Source organism: Danio rerio, chromosome 16, assembly GCF_052040795.2.
Source record: "Danio rerio strain M-AB ecotype USA chromosome 16, GRCz13ab, whole genome shotgun sequence".
Lineage (NCBI taxonomy): Eukaryota > Metazoa > Chordata > Actinopteri > Cypriniformes > Danionidae > Danio > Danio rerio.
Genome location: NC_141036.1, coordinates 17,085,855 through 17,108,293, shown reverse-complemented (window position 1 = coordinate 17,108,293; position 22,439 = coordinate 17,085,855). Strand labels below are relative to the sequence as shown.

At 33.9% G+C, this 22,439-nt stretch overlaps 1 protein-coding gene across 1 annotated transcript in view; it reads left to right on the top strand.

Moving 5' to 3' along the window:
• The first annotated feature begins 222 nt into the window (after positions 1-222).
• The window catches only part of c4b (complement C4B (Chido/Rodgers blood group)), a 34,219-nt gene continuing 12,002 nt past the window's right edge, over positions 223-22,439 (top strand). Inside the window, 24 exon segments of the mRNA NM_001365137.1 lie at positions 223-383; positions 4,642-4,828; positions 5,009-5,180; positions 5,452-5,525; positions 5,694-5,782; positions 5,927-6,009; positions 6,117-6,204; positions 6,351-6,468; positions 7,569-7,698; positions 7,881-7,993; positions 8,180-8,341; positions 8,713-8,874; positions 9,453-9,638; positions 9,748-9,915; positions 9,999-10,131; positions 15,056-15,127; positions 15,409-15,618; positions 15,937-16,048; positions 16,712-16,782; positions 16,863-17,002; positions 20,968-21,183; positions 21,306-21,357; positions 21,523-21,612; positions 21,717-21,923. Of these exon segments, the coding sequence (NP_001352066.1) occupies positions 307-383; positions 4,642-4,828; positions 5,009-5,180; positions 5,452-5,525; positions 5,694-5,782; positions 5,927-6,009; positions 6,117-6,204; positions 6,351-6,468; positions 7,569-7,698; positions 7,881-7,993; positions 8,180-8,341; positions 8,713-8,874; positions 9,453-9,638; positions 9,748-9,915; positions 9,999-10,131; positions 15,056-15,127; positions 15,409-15,618; positions 15,937-16,048; positions 16,712-16,782; positions 16,863-17,002; positions 20,968-21,183; positions 21,306-21,357; positions 21,523-21,612; positions 21,717-21,923 (3,112 nt within the window). The 5' untranslated portion in view covers positions 223-306.

Sequence of the window (22,439 nt, the reverse complement as noted above, 5' to 3'; positions counted from 1 at the left end):
ACAACAGTTAAATTTGACAACTGAATTTAATTTATTTTGAACAATTGTAGTGTTTCTTTGTACTACATTCTCAAAAGTATCCCTATTCAAATAGATTAGAACCAAATTATTGATTTTTTGCCATATTTGTTTGTGTTTCTTTCAAGTCACATGACTTTGGGGAAAGCACTGGTTGTGCAATGACAGCTGAAAACCATGATAACCCCATTAAACCCCAAATAACTCAGTTGCTCTTGTGCAACATTTGCACAGCAGAGCTGAGAGAACAAAATCAGTCTGAAATCATCTGCAAACACAAGACTTACCATGGAGGAGCAAATTCGTCCTCTTCTCTATCTGCTGCTCTGCATGAGCTGTGTTGTTCAAGGAAATAGCAATCAGAGGTAAGAATTGTACAGTGCATGTAAATATTATCAATGTTGTTGTTATTATTATTGATAAGTTCATGCAAAAATAAAAATTATCATTTATTTTCCCTCACTGGGTTTTAAATCTTTAGGAGTTTCTTTGTTGAGCACAAAATAATATATTTTAAAGAATGCTGGCTGCTGGGACCCATCAAAAATAATAATAATAATAATAATTATATATATATATATATATATATATATATATATATATATATATATATATATATATATATATATATATATATATATATATATATATATGAAAGTCAATGAGTCCCAGCAACCAGCATTTTTAAAAAAAATATCTTCTTTAGTGTTCAACAGAATAAAGAAACTCATATAGGTTTTGAAGTAGTGAAGGGTGAGTAAATGATGACAGAATATTTAGTTTGGGTGAACTATTACTTTAATGTTAGCTAATGCTATTACTAACATGAAATAAAATGAAAGTTACTTGTACAGCCTTTATAATAGTCATCATCAAAGTCAAAGTTTCATCATATTCTTTTTAAAGTTCATTGTTTATTAATGTTGTATATTTAAAATTGTTTAACATTGGTTAAAAAGCACTTCAAGTTAACAAGAACTAACAAGGAGCAATGTTTTTGTTTAGTATAATAACTTTATTTGTGTTAAATATAATATATTTAATAATGCTATAACAAGGGATGAATTAAATTAATTCATTTACTAATTAATTAATGCTAGTAAATACATTAACTATAACATTGGCTAATAAAACCGTATTGTAAAGTGTTAGTAATATTTATAATAATGAATAGGCAGGTGGTTATTTTTTTAGGTAATACAGCTCCAAAAAGAAAAATGATTAGGATGTAACAAACATTCGATTATTTTAATAGCTTCCTTAATTTTCTCTTCATTTTTAAATTGAATCAATACAATTAAAATACACTGAAATGATTTAACCGATTGAGCTCAAATGACTCAAAAATTAACTTTAGCTAACAAAACTTTTGTTATGCTTTGTCTTATTTATGATATTATTGTTTAGTGGATAATATTTTGTCCCTCAAAATTGACCACATTCATTTAATTTCACATTCAGATCCAGCTTAATATATTCAATGAAATTAAACTGTTTTTGATGTAGTTTACACTGAATAAAATATCTGGGCTAATTAGGCCATGCACTATATCCTTCGAAATTGGAAACATTCATAAATTAAAGCATTAATGTTACTGTTTTAAAATGAGCCAATATTTCTCACCATTTCAGCATTTTTTTTAAACAAAAATATGGCAAAAACTGTGTTCATTTTAAATATCGTAGTTTTGTAGTTTTACATTTCATTGATTTCTGTGATTCAAAGCTAAATTTCAATCAACATTGCTTCAGTGTCACATAAGCATTCAGAAACCATTATAATATGATGATTTGCTGTTCTATTATGATTTATTATTATATAAATCGCTCATCAAATCAGTTACTATTTTAATATTGTTGTCTTGTTTAACTTCCTCTGTTAAATGCAAAAATAAAATTTTAAGGTTAATAAATAAAGCAAGTAAAAAAAAATGTTGAGAGGAGAACACACGCCCATGCGAACATGGGGAGAAGATGCAAACTCCACACAGAAATGCCACCTGACCCAGCCGGGACTCGAACCAGTGACCATCTTGCAGTGAGACAACATCGCTACTCACTGTGCCAACATGTCGCCCCTGCGTCAGTGGCACCCCCAGAAAATTTTCTTAGAGGTGGCCAGAAGAGGCTATAACAAATCTTGGGGTGGCACACAAAAAATAATGTATTCAGTGGTTTTAATTCATTTAATTAATTACTCTTGAAATACCGCAATTTATTCTATGAAATATTTTAGCAAGTACATGTGTAAACCAAATAAAAATCAACATTTAGTTTAAAAGCACTTTTCATATATATAAATATCTTCTCAGTAATTTTTCACATACTTTTATTGTACAGCATGCAGTATATGCCATGTCTAAAATTAATGAAGATTAATGAATTAATCATAAAAGCAGACAAACGAACAAGGGCAAAGTAGTGGCACAGTAGGTAGTGCTGTCGCCTGCAAGAAGGTTGCTGTTTCGAGCCTCGGCTCAGTTGGCGTTTCTGTGTGGAGCTTGCATGTTCTCCCTGCGTTCGCGTGAGTTTTCTCCAGGTGCTCTGGTTTCCCCCACAGTCCAAAGACATGTGGTACAAGTGAATTGGTTAGACTAAATTACGGTTCATTCCGCTGTGGTGACCCGGGATTAATAAAGGGACTAAGCCGACAAGAAAATGAATGTATGAACAAATGAACAATTTGTACAAAAGGCATTACTATACACACACACACACACACACACACACACACACACACACACACACACACACAGAGACACACACACACACACACAAACTTACTATACAGACCCTAATAATATAATTTAACCATATTTCTTTCTGAGCCACAATATTATTAATACTGCTTATTGATATAGCTTAAGATAAATATTACATTGCCATTGCTGTCTATTGAAGGTGTATGCGTGCTGTCAACAATGATCGGGGAGGGAGAAGAGCAGTGAATCAGCTATGTCAGTGGCACCAATCAATCCACAATAATTTAGTGACTGCATTCATTCATTCATTCATTCATTCATTCATTCATTCATTCATTTAAAAAAAAAAATTATTTATTGAAATATTTTACATTTACGTAAGTATATTTAAATTAACAATATAAACATCAAAACCATTGGGGTGGCCACAGGTGTGGCCAGAGTTCACACTCATGGGACACATGGGTCTTTTGGTCTGAAAAAAAGGTGTGTTACGACACATTATTGGCGCGTTGCTATTTTGAGGATCTAAAATAGACTTTGCAATAGACCAGCTGAAAGCAGGACTAAAATACAACTTATACAGGTCTAATATATATATATATATATATATATATATATATATATATATATATATATATGAAACCCACTACCTCCATGCCTTCTTCATCTTGGGGGGCTTTTTTTTTACTTTATTCATTACAATTTGCATATGTATAATATTATTATTATTAGCATTATTATTTATTATATGCATATTTATATTTGTTTTAATAAAAACAAGCTTAGATTTGTCCACCTGTCAGGTTTTAGACCATATGAGGCAGAGAATGTGTGTTTGGATATAACTTTTTTGAGCATACTTCGTTATTATTGTTAATTTTTTCATGTGCTGGAATCTAGAACTGAATTTAGAAATATTTTTTTAAAACAAATCTTTGTCCACAAAAGAGAAAAAGATAAAGTGAAAGTGAAGGCGGATTAGAGGAGGCTCATTCTTTATCCTTGCGCTGCAGATGCTCTGTTTAACTGTTTTCTTGCTAGTGAAGCATTCAGTTTTTCCTCTTACAAAATCCACCATCTAAATAGCAAATGCACCATGGCATGATGCAACTCACTCTTAAAGGGCATGGGAGATGAGACTCTAATTGGTTTATTCTCAAAACACACCCATAACTCATCCCCTTCCACCGAATTAGCTCTATCACTGTCTCTCCACTCCAATAGCTGGTGTGTAGTGAGCACACTGACGCCGTTGTCCTGTGGCTACCGTCACATCATCCAAGTGAATGCTGCACACTGGTGGTGGTGTGGAGAGACCCCCCTCATGATTGTGAAGCGCTTTGGGTGTATGGCCATACACAATAAATGTGCTATATAAATACACATTACATTACATTACATTACATTACATTTATTCTCAAAACACACCCATAACCCATTAAGAGAATAAGCTCGACCCTGTTAGACCATGCGCTGCGGTGCAGCATATTTTTCTGTCCTTGAAATATCAAAAGAGGATTCGGACACACCCTTAATGCTTTGACTTCGTGTCTTTGTGTCTCGACCAATCAGCAGAATTTTAAGTGCAACCAATCATTTTAAACAGAGACATATTGAATCGTTCAAAGAAATTAAAATGTTAAGTTCAGAGAACTTAAAATATTAATTAAAAGATTTTTGCTGCCTAATGTGTAAGTTAAACACACCTGTTTAACTTGGTATTTTAAGTAATGTCAAGTTATATTAACTTAATATTTTTAATAATTACAACAGTGGGGTTTACAGAATAGATTTTCTGAAATGTGTTGTCAAAGAAGGAAAAGTTTTTCATAGACTATTTTTGACTAAACAAGATGAGTTAAGCTAAAAAGTTATTGAGGTTTTTTAATCTTTCTTCTTTTTTCCATCTGTGTGCCAGATTCCTCATCACTGCTCCGAGTGTGTTTCATGTTGGTGTGAAAGAACCTATAGTGATTCAGGTCGGGGAGGCACTGGTCGGCAAACCCGTGTCCTGTCAGTTAGAAACAGAGACGCGGCTTCCCATGTCCGCAAAGGAAACCAAAACAATACACCAAAAAGGAAAGTTTGAGACAGTGAATCTTGAGGTAATGCATATCTTAGTAAAAATGCATTTACAAGTAAATTAAGGCCAAGAGCAGAATTGTATCTTATATGTGTGTGTGTTTTTAGATTACTTAATGAAAGTCTAGCTGTATTATATTCCTGATATAAGCATTCACAGTCCCGTCAGAACAGTCCCGTATATTGTTTATTTTCTCTTCAAGATATTTGCAAATACAGTTTCAAACCTGAAGTCAATCAATGGAGAGCCTCCTTATCTAAATCTGGCATGTGAGGTTGATGGTCAGAGACAGCAGACGCGTGTTCTGGTCTCCAAACACAATGGCTACATCTTTATTCAGACGGACCAACCCATATACAACCCCACACAGAAAGGTACAATGAACACACTTTTAGTTTTCAACCAAAAACTAAAATATTGTTAGCTAAAATGTAAAATATTTATGAATTGTGGATGACAGTTAATATTAGTTTAGGTTCTTCATTGCATGCATCTCACTAGGATTGATTTATTTCATGTTATATCTCTGCACATGAAATTATCAACAAGAGTATTGCAATGATATATTTTATAAGTTTAAATGTAAGCTATTATCTAATGAATGTAGCATGTCTTAACTAAGATTGTATGTGTTTCGTGTTACAGTTCGATTCAGAATCTTCACTCTCGATCACTCCATGCGACCAAAATTAGAGATGTATGGTTATCTCTCTATATATGTAAGTAATATTTATTTATTTTGCATTTTGTATAACATGCTTTTTGTAACTTACATTAAAGGAATAATACATTTTAATTATTTTATTTATGCGATTAAAATGATACTTTCAGCAACTTCTCATTTATTAAGTTAATTGGGATTCTTGGTCATCTTCATCTATCCTTAGAATGCTGATGGGAACAAGGTCAAGAAGTCAAAGTACAGAGTGTTGGATGGCATCCTGTCAAAAGACTACAAAATTCCTGATGTTTCCAAGTAAAGTTGATCTCTTTTTATAACACGGCAAAAGGAAACTGTGATACTCACTGAAATGTATATTAGCATGCTGTTCAATCTGTTTACATGACACCATTCAGACTTTTAAAGTAATGAATTCATCTATTTAATTAATCTCTATAGACCTGGTGTATGGAAGATTACAGCACATTATGAAGATGATGTGGACAATGCAGCGGTGCGCGAATTCAAAGTCCAGAAGTTTGGTAAGTGTAATGAAACTACTCTCTGACATACATGTCAGTAAGAGTTGCTTTACTTCTATAAATTGTATTTTATCAACTGCAGCTGAAATACAATGCATTTCTGTTAGTTCTTCCCAGCTTTGGTGTTTCAGTTCACTCAGAGAAAGCCTTTCTGCAAGCAAATGCTAAGACATTAACATTCACTATTCAGGCCTCGTAAGTTCAAATTCAGATAAATGAATGATTATAAATTATTTAGATAGTTAATAACAACAATTCTGTCACTTTTTTTTTTAAATAGCACATTAATTGAGAAGCTAGATTAAAAACTGTTGTTTTTTTCTTACTTTGTAACCTGAAAGATATTCCTATGGAAAGACCATTGATGGTGGTTTCCACTGTCGGTTTGGGATAAAAAAAGGCAAGTCAGAGAATGATCCTGAAATTGAATTCATCAAGGGGTTGGAAAAAACTGGATCTGTAAGTACAGTAAATAAATAAAAGTAAAATAATAATAATAAGTTCAAAAATAAAACACCCATGTGTCTCTAAGGCAATTAACCTGATATCATTCAGCTTTTATTTATCCAGTAGTGTCTGTATTGTTTGAAAAACATTAACAACATTAAACAATAAAACCATTTAACCTTCCTATCATGTTTGGGTCAAATCTGACCGACTTACAACTTAACCCACTTATAAATATTATGTTTCTGATTGAATCAAGGCCTTGTGATATCCTCCACACTATGCACTTGAACGTGTAAAAGTGATGATCACCTCTTTCACTGAATTTTGATTGTTTTAATTAACCGTGTTACACCTCTGGTGTTCCAGATTAAAAGTGACTGCCGTAGAAAATGAATGGTCTCCAGACTCTATATTCAACCATCAAACGGAAAACATCCCCATATACACTACCCCAACTCACTCACTCGCTCGCACACACATTTTAGACTGAACAATGTCTTTTGTGAATACATCTCTTTCCTGTGCTTATGTGCTGATCCTCCCTCGTGATTACCTCCATGACATTACATGTTCATTTTGTAATACAATTATTACCCTGCAGTTATTTTATGTCTAATTCTATAAATTTATGCTAAACACTAGTTTAAGACATTGTTCACAGCTAAAGAATGCTTTTTGACAAATTTAAGAGCAGTTAAAAGAAACCGGTCAATTCTCTCCCGGAACACTAAAGTAAGGGGCCACAGGTGAACACGATAGGAGGGTTAAATACACTTTATTGACATTTTTTCAATTATTTATAAGACACATTTAACCCCAATGTTAAATGTTTATGTCATTTTGGGCTCAACTTTATATAGAGTACCAATAGGTATCAGAAAAAAAGAAAAATATAATAATATAATAAAAATAAAATTCTAAAAAAATATATAAATATATTTGACATATCCTGCATATATTGCACATTTTAAGTAAATTGTGTTTATAAAGATGTATTTGTACATAGTCTATGCTGACGATCGATGATTCTTTGGGTCCAAACAAGCCTTGGATGTGAAAATTACCGGTTTTGTCCTGTTGATTGCTAATGGTATCTTTCCCTTTTGTAGGTGAAAGAAGGCCTTGCAAAGATAACAGTCAACATTTCAGACATCACCCAAAAACTGGACACAGCATTAGAAGAACTGGCAACAACTCAGACCCAATTCTACATTTCTGCCACAGTGACAGATATTTTAAGTAAACACTCATGAAATCAGTTTTGTCAGTATTATTTAAACTTCAGGGCACTAAAAGTGTAACAAAGATAACATGAACATACTTTTTATGATCTCATTTTATAATGGAAATGGTTATATTTTTTATTTGATATATGAATACAATCAATTCATTAACTAAAATGACTGTACACATCTCAAAAGGTGGTGAGGTACAGGAATCTGAAACCTTCCTTCCTGTTGTTTTGAGTCAGTACAATGTGGATCTGTCTCGGACAAGACTGTTCTACACACCTGCATTTCCTTTACAAGCAGTGGTAAAGAAAAATAGATCTATAATGTTTATAATCACAATACAATGATCATATAATACTGGCAGTCAGAGAGTATTGTAATTCACCACTAATCGGTTATTATATTTTATCAAGACAGCTTTCACAAATTTGGTAATATTTTGCTCATGATTTCATTCTTTGATGTCAGTTATTTATGTTTTTGTCTAGGTCACAGTTCGTCACCCAAATGGTTCTCCTGCTGAAGGCGTTCAAGTTAAATTAGATGTCTCGAACTCTAAAGAAAAGTCTACAATTGTTACTACTAATAAAGAAGGAATCGCATTTTACAGCTTCAACCTAGACGGAAAACCACCTTCAGTTTTAGTGCAGGTTAATACACCCAAATACATTATGCTTGCAAAAAAAAAAAAAAAAAAAATCTCTCCAAAGTTGTTCCAAACCTTGAACAAAACCATAGACATTTTGAAGAATAGTGGTAGATGCAAGCCATTCATTGTTTAATCAGTCAGTCAATCAATCAATCAGTCAATCTTCCTCTTTTGCATTTAACAACAGAAAGAAGCTCAAAAAGGTCTGGGACAACTTGAGGTTGAGTAAATGATGTCAGAAATACTAGCTGTTGTTTGAAATATAGAGCTCGGAATTATTGTGTTTGCTGTGTTAAAAGCACATACTTTCAAGAATAATTTCAAATTCCCTGTTATGTAAGATGTATTTTCCTAATTGAGTATTTTCTGCAGGCAACTGTGGATAATGCCAAGTCAATAAGAGCTGTGCATCCGATGAAATCCACAAGCTTCCTTTATATGAGTGTGACAAATAAAGTCTTATCATCAGGACAGTTTCTGGAAGTCTCATTTTACCCCAAAGGTAATCCAGAAGATGGGCAAATATATTATATGGTAAGTATTGTTTTAGAATGTATCATAAAATTAAAGTAAAGGCACATCTGAAGTTCTATTACAGTTCATTATCACTTTTTTCCATTGAAATATGTTAATTTATGAAATGTATTGTATCATTTTTATTATTGGGGGTCAAGCAGCAAAGCTGCGGAGGCACTCATTGTTTCCATTAGCGTTCCTATTATTATTTTTATTATTATTATTCTGCTTCTTCTTCTTCTTCTGCCCAATTTGAATGGCAGCCCATATAACCATATGCGGAAGAGTTGTATAATTTGGCACAATGATAGAGGGCAGTTTAAACATGAACCACAGTAAACCTGACATCTCTAACTCGAACTCTGTAGCACCACCACTTGTCCACATTTCACTTACGTTTATCATTATAAGTTTTGAACCGAAAATACTTTGGAAGTCAATGGTTCAAAGTTTTTAACATTTTTAAAAATATATCTTATTTTGCACTTAACAGAAGAAAAACATTTGTAAAGGTTTGAAACAAGCAAAGGATGAGTAAATGATTTTTTGTTTGTATTTGTGAAGTATCCCTTTAAGAAAAGCATGTGTCTCTTCAGATTGTCAGCAGAGGTATGTTGAGATCAACAGGCTCTGTTGCATCAGGTTCTGAAGTAAAAAAATTCATCCAAATACACCCAAACATGACCCCATCCTTCAGATTGATTGCTTTTTACTATATCAAAGAGGGTGACATCATCGCTGATTCTGTATGGGTAGACGTAGAGGACACTTGTGATGGAGAGGTAAACAATAAAAAAAGCATTTACATTCATTTTAAATGGTCAAAAGGTTACAGCTATTTGTTTCAATAACAAACAGGTTTACTGTTCTGCTCTCTTACCTTCCATTTAGTTTGAGGTAAAACTGCATCATAATTATGGCAATCATAATTATGAACCTGAAAGCACAGCTGAGCTTGACATTGATGTAGGACAACAGAAAAATGCAAAAGTAGCCTTACAAGTTGTGGACAAAGCCATTTACGCCTTGGGGGCTCAAAACAAACTCACCCAGAAACAGGTGTGTACTTTTATTTTTGTACCAGATAGACAATTGATGTTGGATCTTGATGGTTTTTATGTTTCTTATTTACCTGTGCAAAGGTGTTTGCCTCTATGAAGTCTTATGATCTGGGGTGTTCTTATGGCGGTGGTGAGAATACAGCAGCTGTTTTTAACGATGCTGGCCTGGCCTTCATCTCTCACTCCACCACGATTCGTTCAGCGATGAGAAAAGGTGTGAAATCAGACCAAAATTGTCTTTGGTAAGGGGTGTCCAAACATAGACTGTATCTGAAATTGGCCCCTATAACCTTAAATCATAATATTTAAAGAAGCAGCCATTTCTTGTTGTGACGTAGTGGCAGATTGAGCTTAACGTGCTGTAATTTAAGAAAACAAGTGCAAATTGAAATTACAAAAAACAACAGCATATTGAGAAAAGATCTTCATTAGTTTGACAGCACACGTGCTGCACATCCTCACAACACAAACGCATTTTTTAAAAAATGTGCTGCCTTTTTACAGACATAGCTGCGTTCCAAATGCCACTCTTTACACCAGGCATGACCTACCCTGTTCCAGGAGATCGACCTTCTAGCAGATTTCAGTTGCAACCCATATCAAACACACCTGCCTGTAATTATCAAATGCTGTTCAGGTCCTAATTAATTGGTTCAGGTGTGTTTGATCAGGGTTGGAGCTGAACTTTGCAGGAAGGTCGATCTCCAGGAACAGGGTTGAGCACCACTGCTATACACTATGCATATATGCACTTATCCACTTACACACTCCACATCATAGTATTCTGTATGTATGTAGTATCGTCCCAAATGAAACACTAATGATTTTTTTTTTTTTACTAAGCGGAAATTCAAACCGTTTTTCTCTGATGATGCTTGACGGTTGCCCTAGTTAAATAAATGACCAAAGTACCAATTATACCTGCCATAACTATAACCATAGTTATAGTCATAGTTATAGCTGCCATTTTGCTTTCACAAACCAAAATAAGGTTATCCAACATGTGTGTCCAATAGCTCCGGCCCATCTGCTATGTGATCAAAACAGTGGCTGTTGAGTGTGTAAAATGTCTATCATTACACACTTCATTTTAGTGGTTGAATAAGTGCATCATCTGGGTAATTAAGGTGTACTTATTATTTTTAGAGTTTTGAGTGTGAATGCCCTACTTATGCTAAAAAATGACATAGAATAGTGCATGAGTATGCAATTTGCAACCTCTAAAACATGATGGACCAAGCTATTTAGGTTACGGTACTTAAAGCTAACAAATACTAAAGACACAAAAATTGAGATATTAAAATAAACAAACAAAAAAAATCACTTTTCAAAGATCACCTACAACTTCACTGAACAATGGGCTTCATCCGAAACTGCTTACTACTCAGTTGGTACTGCATTTGAATTTTAAAGTACTACTCGGCCGTTAGAGAAGTAAGTTCTATACAGTATGAATGTGAAAAGTATGAATGGAGTTCGGACATACTACACTGTAAATAATTGCTGGTAAAAGACGGTCAGATTCTACGGTAAAATAATGTTTTTTCACTAAAACAGTAATATTCTGTTAAAAATTCTGCATTCTGGGTAACATTTTTGTTTTCGAGAAAGTAACCAACTGCAGAAAACTATGAGCGAACAGAGTTCAGATTTGACGTTTTTGAAGTCTGTGTTTGAAATCACATTTTTTGCCCTTGTTCACTATTTCATCAACTAGTTCACCAATATAGTTCACCTGACAGAGTTAATGAACACTAATGAGTGAATTCAGACACTAATGAACACCTGCTGTTAATAATCTCAATTACTGAAGGAAAGAAACAAGAAACGCAAACAGTGACTTGAGTTACAACATTAAATAAAATCAAGTAAAATAAAACACCTTCAGTCTCAGCAGAGGATCATTAAACAACTCCACAAACAACAGCAGATACACTTATTACTGACTGCTTGGACTTCCATACTATTCTCATTGAGATCCAACAGAAATTTAGGTGTTTTTTGTATCACCGTAATGGAGTGAGGGGCTGATTTAGTTGGGCTCTTCACCCTTGAACTCATTTAATTAGACTTTCGAACTGCTGAAATACAAAGTTTACAAAATGTTTGTACTATAGCAATTAAATGGGAAAATTAATAGATAGATTAATCTAGTTGTCTGAAAATTGTTCTCATGAATGTTTTGGTAAGGTCTGGATGAAGGGCCTCATGCAACAGTTTTTATGCCTAGTTGCAGATATTCATTTAATTAATAAGTGGAAACAGAAAAGATGTAATTACCTTAACGTTAATATAACATACAAAAACATTTCTGATATGACAAAGACACACTCAGACCTCATGAATCAGACCATGTACCTCAACAATGGTAGCAATTCAAATGTTTCACGCTGCAATGCATGCTGGTTGTGGCACAGTACAAATATCCCAGCATGTATTGCGGAATGAATAAATGTAGTATAATGGTCTTACAGTTTTCTTTATTTGCGTTTTATTCTGTTGTTGTTTATGTTTAGACTATCAGTTGCCTGTTTGTGAGTTAAACTGTTAATTTTGTTAGTTGTCACCATTATTGAGGTTTATACGCTGATAATTGATGTCTGTTTGAGTGCAACTTAAATCATAGAGCAGTGTTTTTGTCCAAGATATTATTTAAAACTTTCAGAAATCATTGCCACAAAAGATGTGAACACTGAATAGGAGCAGTAAATTATATTAAATTAGAACAGATTCTGCCATTTAATAGCAACATAAACATCACCAGATCTTATATAGGTTTTTGGCTGGCTTGCCTCATCAAAAGAGCATTTTAAACAAAGTTCTTGACATTTGCAGCAACCAAATTATATTAATGATAAATATGTCAGGGCTGAGAGCCCGACTAAAGCAAACTCTGTTCTCCATGATGGTGACGTAAAATGTTAACCTTTCTCTCAAGAAGAACTTTAGTAGATGTTATACAAAAATAAATGTTTCAGTAATAAGTGTAGCTGGTGATGCTGTTTGTAGAGTTGTTTAATCATCCACTGATAATTTAAATGATTTAATCATTTGTTGACCTTCAGGTTATTTCATTTCAAAGCTGTGACTAAAATTGTAGTTTTGTATGTTCTTTTCTTGTTTTTTCCCTTCAGTGTTTCTTCATTTGTTCACTGCTAATCCTCAATTATCATTTAATTAGTCATTTAATTAATTAATTTACTTCAGCTTTGCTACGTTTCTTGAACGCTCAGTAGTGTGGACACTTCAATTAAAACTGAAGTATATGCTCTGGGATTTAAAGGGTTAAAGGTGTGAAAGTAAAAACACAGTGTAAAAAAATGTATTTTAACAGTAATATACTGTTAATTTAAACTACGGAAGTAGACTGTAAAAAAACAGTAGATTGCTGGCAACCACAGCTGCCAGTAGTTTACCGTTAAATAAAGGAAAAAACAGTATTTAACTGTTTAACCTGAAGCAAATTTCTTCTGTGTGTCACCGTTGTGGGGGAGTGTAGAGCCAGTGTATGAGATAAAGATGAACTGCTGATGTTATTCTGTATGTTTCTTTATTTAAAGACAGCAGCTGTTTAGTTGCTGATGCAGTCAGAATCTCTCTGGTAATTCCAGATTTACATGTATGTGTGCTGCTGTGAAATATAAGACATTTGGGTTAAATAAAACTTTTCTAATTAACTAAAATAAGTTATCATTATGATTATGCTTCCAAGCATATATAGCACAATACTTCATAAACTCATTCAGCAGTTGGCCAATTTGAGGATGTTGCTTTCAGTGAACAAAATGAGTTCACTTGAGTATTGTGTATATCAATGTAGTCCATGTATTTTTACAGCAACATACTGTAAAATAACAGTACATTGCTGGCAACTGCAGCGGCCAGTATTTTACAGTTTTTTAACGGGACAATTTTAACAGTGTACATCCACCTTTTTGTCATGGTCACGTGACCTACCTGCGTCAGTTGCGTCGATTTACTCCCATTCATGAATTCTCTTGCGGGACATCATGGGATAGCGCAGCATGCATGTGATGCGCACTTCAGAATCTCGCCGGAACTAGTAAGTCATCCTTGGTACTTCTTGCATACTGATTTTCGAATTCTATGAATTCGGACATACTACTCGGCTCGCACACTGATTTTACCGTACTATATAGTATGGAAGTATGCGGTTTTTGGAAACCTCCTACTCAGTAGGTGCGGCATTTTAATTTAAACTTACTACTCGACCGTTAAAAAAGTACGTTATAGTACTGTATAGCCTACTGTATATTATGGAGGTATGCGGTTTCAGAGTTCATGTGCCAAATTAATTTGACCACAAGATGGCATCCACTGTGTAATACCAGTGTATTGTTTAATCACAGTAACATTTGTATACATGACAGAAATCAAAATACTTTCACTACTAATAGACAACGCACTTAATGTTGAACAATAATCACAGGGTCTAACCAAGAATTCTAATCTTTCTGAAGGATTTATCAACCAGAAAAACATAAACAAAATGGCATCCCTGCTGAAAAATCCAGCTTAAACCAGCCTTGGCAGGTTGGCTGGTTTTAGCTGGTCAACCAGGCTGGTTTGAGAGGGGTTTTGGCCATTTACAGGCTGGTTTCCAGCCATTTCCAGCCTTGTCTTAGCTGGTCAGGCTGGAAAATGACCAGCTAATCCAGCTAAAACCAGCTTGACCAGCCTGGTTTAAGCTGGACATAGCTGGTTTTGGCTGGGCTCCCAGCCTGGCTAGTCTGATCAAGCTGGTTTTAGCTGGTCATCTCCTAGCCTGACCAGCTAAGACCAGGCTGGAAATGGCTGGAAACCAGCCTGGAAATGGCCAAAACCCCTCTAAAACCAGCCTGGTCGACCAGCTAAAACCAGCCAACCAGCCTAGGCTGTGGACTAGTAAGGAGTAGTGATTGCAGTTTAGTGGTCGATTTCAGATACAGATATCTTGGGGGGGAACTGTTTACCAAGAGTAGAGTTTACATAAACTTAGATTAAGGACAGTGCCCTTTAAAGACAATGTTTGGACTCCCCTGCTCTAGAAAAAAAAAAAAAAAAAGTGGTTCGGTGCTTATTTTTTGTACTTAACAAATCTGCAACATTTAAAAAACATTTTTCTGTTGATTGTCTAGGTTTCAGCTGTGAGTCTGGTTTTAGACGCAACAAACGTGAGATTGATGTTCAAGCAGAAATGGCAAGAAAAGGTGTAGTATTATAGTTGAATATTGCATTTTATGTTTTATTTAACAAAGTGGCAGTCACCTGTACTTGGATGAACTCAGGGGTTAAACTCAAAAATGGTTTTAAAATTGCTTTTAAAGACAATGAGTGTAATAGTATTTAATTATTACATCAGATTGAATTGTGCTGGTTAAAAGGGACAAGCAAAAAGTAAATTCAAAATAGATTCAAAATAGATACACCGGGCTTTATTTGATTTTGCAGCACATGTTGTTAATTTCTGTTTATTTCTTTTGACCTGCAGAGGCTGCGTTTAAGAAAACAGAATTACAGAAATGCTGTCGCCATGGATTCACCCTGATTCCTATGAAGTTTACTTGCGACGAACGAGCAAAAAGAGTGAGCAAAACCGAAAGCAAAGACTGTGTGAATGCCTTCAGAGAGTGCTGTGAGTTTGCAACAAAGCTGAGAGACAAAAAGAGGAGAGAAGACATGAGGACAGGACATGGCAGAAGTGAGTATAACACCATGCCAACACAATTTTCAATAAACACTGAAATATTTTATTTGTTTTGATCATTTATTTACACAACAAACAATGCTTTTGGCTGCTAAAAACAAAAAAATAGTGGCATAGACATGTGTGAGTACCAAAATAATGGTGAAATATACGGCCAATTGTGCACAGATGTCTTTTGCTTGTTAACGGTATATAAAAACTTTGTCATCTGTTAAGAAAAACAATGTTTTTTTTTTCTTTTTGTACATTATTCTAGTGTGAATATAAACTTAATAGAAATCTGTATATACATTTTTTTTTATATTTTTACAGCTGTTAATTCTAATGAAGTTGAGGAATTTTTTGATTTTGAAATACAAAACATTCGTCATTATTTCCCTCCAAGCTTTGAGTTCAAACAGATTGACGTGAAAGGAAAAGTTAGGTGAGTATCTTTCAGTTATTGTACACTGTTAAATGTTCTAATAATACTTGCCTGTTCTTGATTCACAGGTGTCTCTGTTTATTTACACTTTTAAATTTCATTATGGGAACAATATCTTAATAAGAGTCTATATCTTAATAAGAATCCCCATGATAAGAAATTGTCATGATTCAATATTACAGCAATTTTATATATTGTGATATTGTGAGAAGAAAACTTTGGCAACATCTGTTTTAACGAAAGAGAAAAGATGGTTTGGCTTCAATTTAATTGCTGTAGTGCAAAATGGAATTTTGAAGCAGACAAACTGACCAACACTTTAATGAAAACTGGTTATAAATGTTGTATGAACATTTCTGTGATACCGCCATCTATATTTTACTAACTTGCGGCATGCAGAAGGTGACCGCACTGACAAGAAAAAAAAACACCACCTCCTAGTACTAAACTTATTAACATGAAATCTGAGCAGAGATCAACCTGTCCCATAATGCAGTTGATAAGCATAAATAAATACAAAACACAAATGAATCACAAAATATGGAAAACTGTTATTTAACTGTTTTCACAAAAAGCCATTAAATAATGAAATACTTAAGTGTTTAAGATGTGAGAATCTAAGAGAAAATGTGGAATTGCATCATATCTTAAATATTCTTGCAGGCACAGAATCCATTTACCCCATTCTATCACAACATGGGAGATCCAGGCTCTCAGCTTATCTCCATCTCATGGTAATTTTTCCTCTCTCTGCTTTCAAAATTAATTTCAGTCCACAATTTAGCTAAACTTTAGATTTTTTTTTCACCTACAGGTTTCTGTGTGGCAGAGCCTGTTGACCTCACTGCATTTAAGCCAGTGTTTATTTCTCTGAGGCTTCCCTATTCAGTCAAGCGCTATGAGCAACTTTCTATAGTTGCAGTGATCTTTAATTATGGCAAAATGGAAATGGAGGTTTGATTAAGATATTTATTTATTTATTTATTCATTCATTTCATTTTCTTGTCAGCTTAGTCCCTTTATTAATCCAGGGTCGCCACAGCGGAATGAACCGCCAACCTATCTAGCAAGTTTTTATGCAGAGGATGCCCTTCCAGCCGCAACCCTTCTCTGGGAAACATCCACACACACACTCATACACTACGGACAATTTAGCCTACCCAATTCACCTGTACCGCATGTCTCTGGACTGTAGGGGAAGCCGGAGCACCCGGAGAAAACCCATGCAAAAGCAGGGAGAACATGCAAACTCCACACAGAAACGCCAACTGAGCCGAGGTTCGAACCTGTGACCCAGCCACCTTCTTGCTGTGAGGCGACAGAACTACCTACTGCTCCACTGCCTCGCCTATTTATTTATTTATTTATTTATTTATTTATTTATTTATTTATTTATTTATTTATTTATTTATTTATTTATTTATTTATTTATCCATTTATTTATTTACAGTATTTATTCTTTTGTTAGTCATCATTTATTCATTTATTTATTTGTAAACTCTGACAAGTGGCTAATTCACTCCATGGAGAACCTGTACAGTATAAATACACAACAAAAAGTTCACACCAATATAAAATGTAACATATAAGATAAAAATCACAATGATATTTTTTGTGAGAAAAAAAAATATATATTTCTGCACTATGAAAAATATATATTTTTAAAGAACTGTTCACTTAGGTTGTTAGGGCAATATGGTGGCTCAGTGGTTAGCACTGCTGGCATTTCTGTGTGAAGTCTGAGTAACCTGCCTAGTTAACCTAATTAACCTAGTTAAGCCTTCAATTGTCACTTTAAGCTGTATAGAAGTCTCTTGAAAAATATCTCGTCAAATATTATTTACTGTCATCATGGCAAAGATAAAATAAATCAGTTATTAGAGATAAGTTATTAAAACTGTTGCGTTTAGAAATGACTTGAAAAAATCCTCCCTCCGTTAAACAGAAAATGGGGAAAAAATTAAACAGAGGGGCTAATAATTCCGACTTCAACTATGTATATATATATATATATATATATATATATATATATATATATATATATATATATATATATATATATATATATATTAGTGCTGTCAATCGATTTAAAAAATTAACTAATTAATCACACCTTTTTTATCGCAATTAATCACATTTAAAATACTGAAACTTGTAATTTTGGCTATTCAAATGTAAAATTAATGTAAACGCAAGACAAAAACTATTTAAATTCAAAATTTAATTGTTAATTAGAACTAAAATTCAAAATATATATTGTTTATTAGAATTTTTGTTTAACTTGTAACACAGATTTCTTCATGAAAACAACATACCCACAATAAACCATCAAGATCCTGGCTTGACAGCCATATTTATTAAAGAAATTAAAACACAGGCATGTTAATGACATTAAAATTTCAAAACAATCAATGCCAATAAAGAAAACATTGATTTCCATGTTGGATTCTAAGTGGACTGCAAAAAAATGGCAAAATACAGGAATTGCAGATATGGAAAATGGAAAATTGTAATAATAAACTATAGAATACTAACTGTTGCACTCATTGTAAAGTTTTATTGCTGTGAGTTGAGAACATTAATTGTAGAGTAGAAACAATTGTGCTTAATCCTCCTTTACATTCATCCAGTTGTTAAGACTAGGAGTATCCCGCAAGTGCACAGAGACTCCCGGATGCCCGCAAATGAATGATAATTTCTCACAAACCGGTCGTTAAATACATTGCACACAACTCTCCCCCCCATCCCTCCTAGCTCTTCAGGTAGCCTATGTCGCGCGCAACTCACCCCTACCTACTCAGATATGTCGCTCACTCCACCCATGACACCCCTCAACAACGGGCCTGACACAGACACACACACAACGTGCTGGAGCGACTCCCCTCAGATTCAACACGCATGATCACGTTAATCAAATTTGCTTAAACTAAGCGTCCTAAACTATTACTGTATTTCACAAGGATTTTGACAAAACAACGCGAAGCATACGCTTTTGTTAAGTTTAATGAGGAAACACGATAAACTTAGAGGGCTCATGCTGAAAGGCAGAGTAATGCCCTGTCTTTGACAGCTCGCGACTTCACCAGAAACTTTCTGAGTACATTTACATAAGACACCAATACTCCGATTTTAATATGATTAAGACTATATTCTTTTTAAAATTCTACCGTGTACCCTAAGCAGTGATTTTATTACCTTAAAGGAACACTGAGTCACGAAATGCGGAGGATTTTCTTTCTGTTCGCCATGCGGTATCAACTTACAATAGAAATCGAAAGTTAATAACTTAACACCCGAAATTGCATGAAACTCTTGAGAGTCTGGTGATGCGATTAATTGTTTTATACTGAAACTTGCCCTCAAAAAGTGCTTCCTTGGTCTTATCCACATTTCTCGCATGTTAAAAACACATCCACCACAACAGGAAGTAAAACAAACCTGCAACTGTGTTAATTGCGTTAATTTTTTTCTGCATTAATTATTTTAAATTAATCGCATGCGTTAACGCACTAATTTTGACAGCACTAATATATATATATATATATATATATATATATATATATATATATATATATATATATATATATATATATATATATATATATATATATATATATTATAGGTGGGGGCATAGATTATTTTTTTAATGTAAATTAATCTCACTGTGATCTTGGAATAATTGGAATTAAAATGGCTCATTTGAATACTGCCGAAGGCATTCAGATTATGTGTGCTACACAAATTATGACTAAATACTAAATATACAGTAAGTCTTTGAGAACGGGTTTCAGCCAGGTGGCACATTAGACGAGGGGCACATCTCTGGTTTCCAAAATGCATCACAAACTGCTTGAGAAACTTCTACTATCATTATTGGTGATGTGAATAAATGATGTTTATTAGGATGTACTCGTGTTTACAGTTTATTCAGTTAAACATGAATTTTGAACTGTAGGCCTACATAAGCTCGAAACAGCGATTTTTGGTGACCTCAATCCGATTAAAGTCATAACTGAACTAAACAGAAATGGAATTTAAAAATGTAGAGTATGCAGATATTTGTGGCATTATTAAAATAAACACCTTCATGTAGGACTTCTCGCCATATTCCCCGATAAGATACACAGCAGCTGTCAGTAAAGGACCGCACAAACACACACACATTGTGAAATGCGGAAGTTTTTGTCTTTCCAGTTAGCATGCGTTAATAAATTCCATAACACTCTCACCAGTCCTTACTCCTTATTTGCTTCTAATACCCCAGTTTGTAACGGGAGCATAAATGAAATGTTCATCAGTTAAAGTGAAACGGCCGAACTGCAGTTAGTCACCCAAAATTACAGGAAAGTCTAACATGAAAGCACTTCATGTAAGACTTTAATTATATTATTGTCTATTAAGGCAAATAAATAGATTACTGATGTCCATGTAAACGTATAGTCAGAAGAATCCTTGATATAAGTGAAGGATCCAGAAGGACAACCTGCTGATTTGATTCAGAAGGGCATTTTTTTGTCAGACGGCTCACCGGTCAGGTATACATCCGCACTAAAATATCAAGGTGAAAGTCATCATAGCTTGCATAGAATATACCCAGCTCTGAACCCAACTTTGAGATTAGATTAACGGTGATATTTTTATCACGGGTTAAAAGTCTCGCGCTTACGCAGCATGTTAATGCAGATAACAACCCACCACACACACAAATATATATATATATATATATATATATATATATATATATATATATATATATATATATATATATATATATATATATATATATATATATATATATATATATATAAATTTATAAACATTATAGATATTTAATTAATTTCTATCTATCCTATAAAAATGGCTTGTAGTGCATTAGTAGATTATTGATTACCAATACAATCTTCTAAATAATTTTTCAGCTTGTTGTGCGCATGCGACAAGTGGATGGTCTTTGTTCACCCGGGTCAGCAACGTCATCATCTTCCGTCAGATTCAGCCTGAAACCAGCATCTTCTCAAACTGTTACTTTCCCTGCTGTCCCCATGGTAACAGGCGAAATCCCTATCACTATTGCAATCTATGATATTGAAGAAAAAATTGAAGTGGATGCTATTCAAAAGATACTCTTGGTCAAGGTAAGAAGAAGTAGTATGGGGATATACACAACTTTTTCATATACTTTGTTGTTGTTGAAGTTGTAATGGTGTCATTTCAGTTATTATAATATCACTTATTCTTCTTTTTCTTTATGTCACAGAACGAGGGAGTGGAAATGAGAGAAGAGCTGACTTATTTGATTAATCTAGATGGTAAGATTGTTCACTTATTGGTCACGTCATTTTATTTCTCACCACAGATACTGTATAGATTTTTGCTTTTATAAAAATAAATATTTTGGGGGAATTTGTAAAAGCTCTGTCAGTTTTGGACATTGTAACTTTACCATGTGTAAAATCTGATTTTTGTTTTATCAGGCAGAAGTGATCACCGCTTATCCATCAATGGATTTTTCCCTAACAACACTGTTCCTGAAACTGATGTTAATCTATTTGTCAAACTAGAAGGTCCAGAGCAACAATTTGTTGAGGATGCTTTCAAATTCTCAATTTTTTAAGTCTAATTTATACTCGATAAAAAAACTAATTGAGCTCAAATTTTGTCCGTGCAGAGGAAATATTTGCCCTGTCCACTGCAGTTCCATTACTTTCATCATCCAAAGTGGAAAATCTGATCCAAGCACCTAAAGGCTGTGGAGAACAGACTATGATCTTTATGTCTCCCACTGCCTTGTCAATCCGTTACCTGGATAAAAGTCAGCGCTGGCTGGAACTAGAAGCAGGATCCCGAGACAAAGCACTGGATTTCATTGAGCAAGGTTTAGTATATCTGTATGCCATAATTAAAAAAAAAAACAGACCATGCCATTTTCATTTACTGCAAAAAACTTAAACAGATTTTTTACTTGTTTCTAGTCTAAGTGTCTAAACATTAAGAATTGTTTTCAGAAATAATAAATCATAAGTGAGTTTTACCTTTAAAAAAAAAAACAATCTGCCAATGGGATTAGCAAAATCATCTTACGTAAACAGGAAAAACAAGATTGTTTAGTTTACCCCACTGGCAGATTATTTACATTTTTAAGGAACAACTCATTTATTTTTGCCATATTATTTCCTAAAACAAGACAAAGTTTTCATCTAGAAAATGCTTCTTGATTTAAGAACATTTCTATATTTTGAACAAAAACAGACAAAAAAAGTAAGAAAAGCATTTTTGCATTGTACAAAACAACAACAGGTTTTGAGAGACACATGTACATTACAGTATGATCAAGTATTTTTTTCACAGTCCACACTTTTTGGACCAGTATTACAAACTTTTACAGAAATAA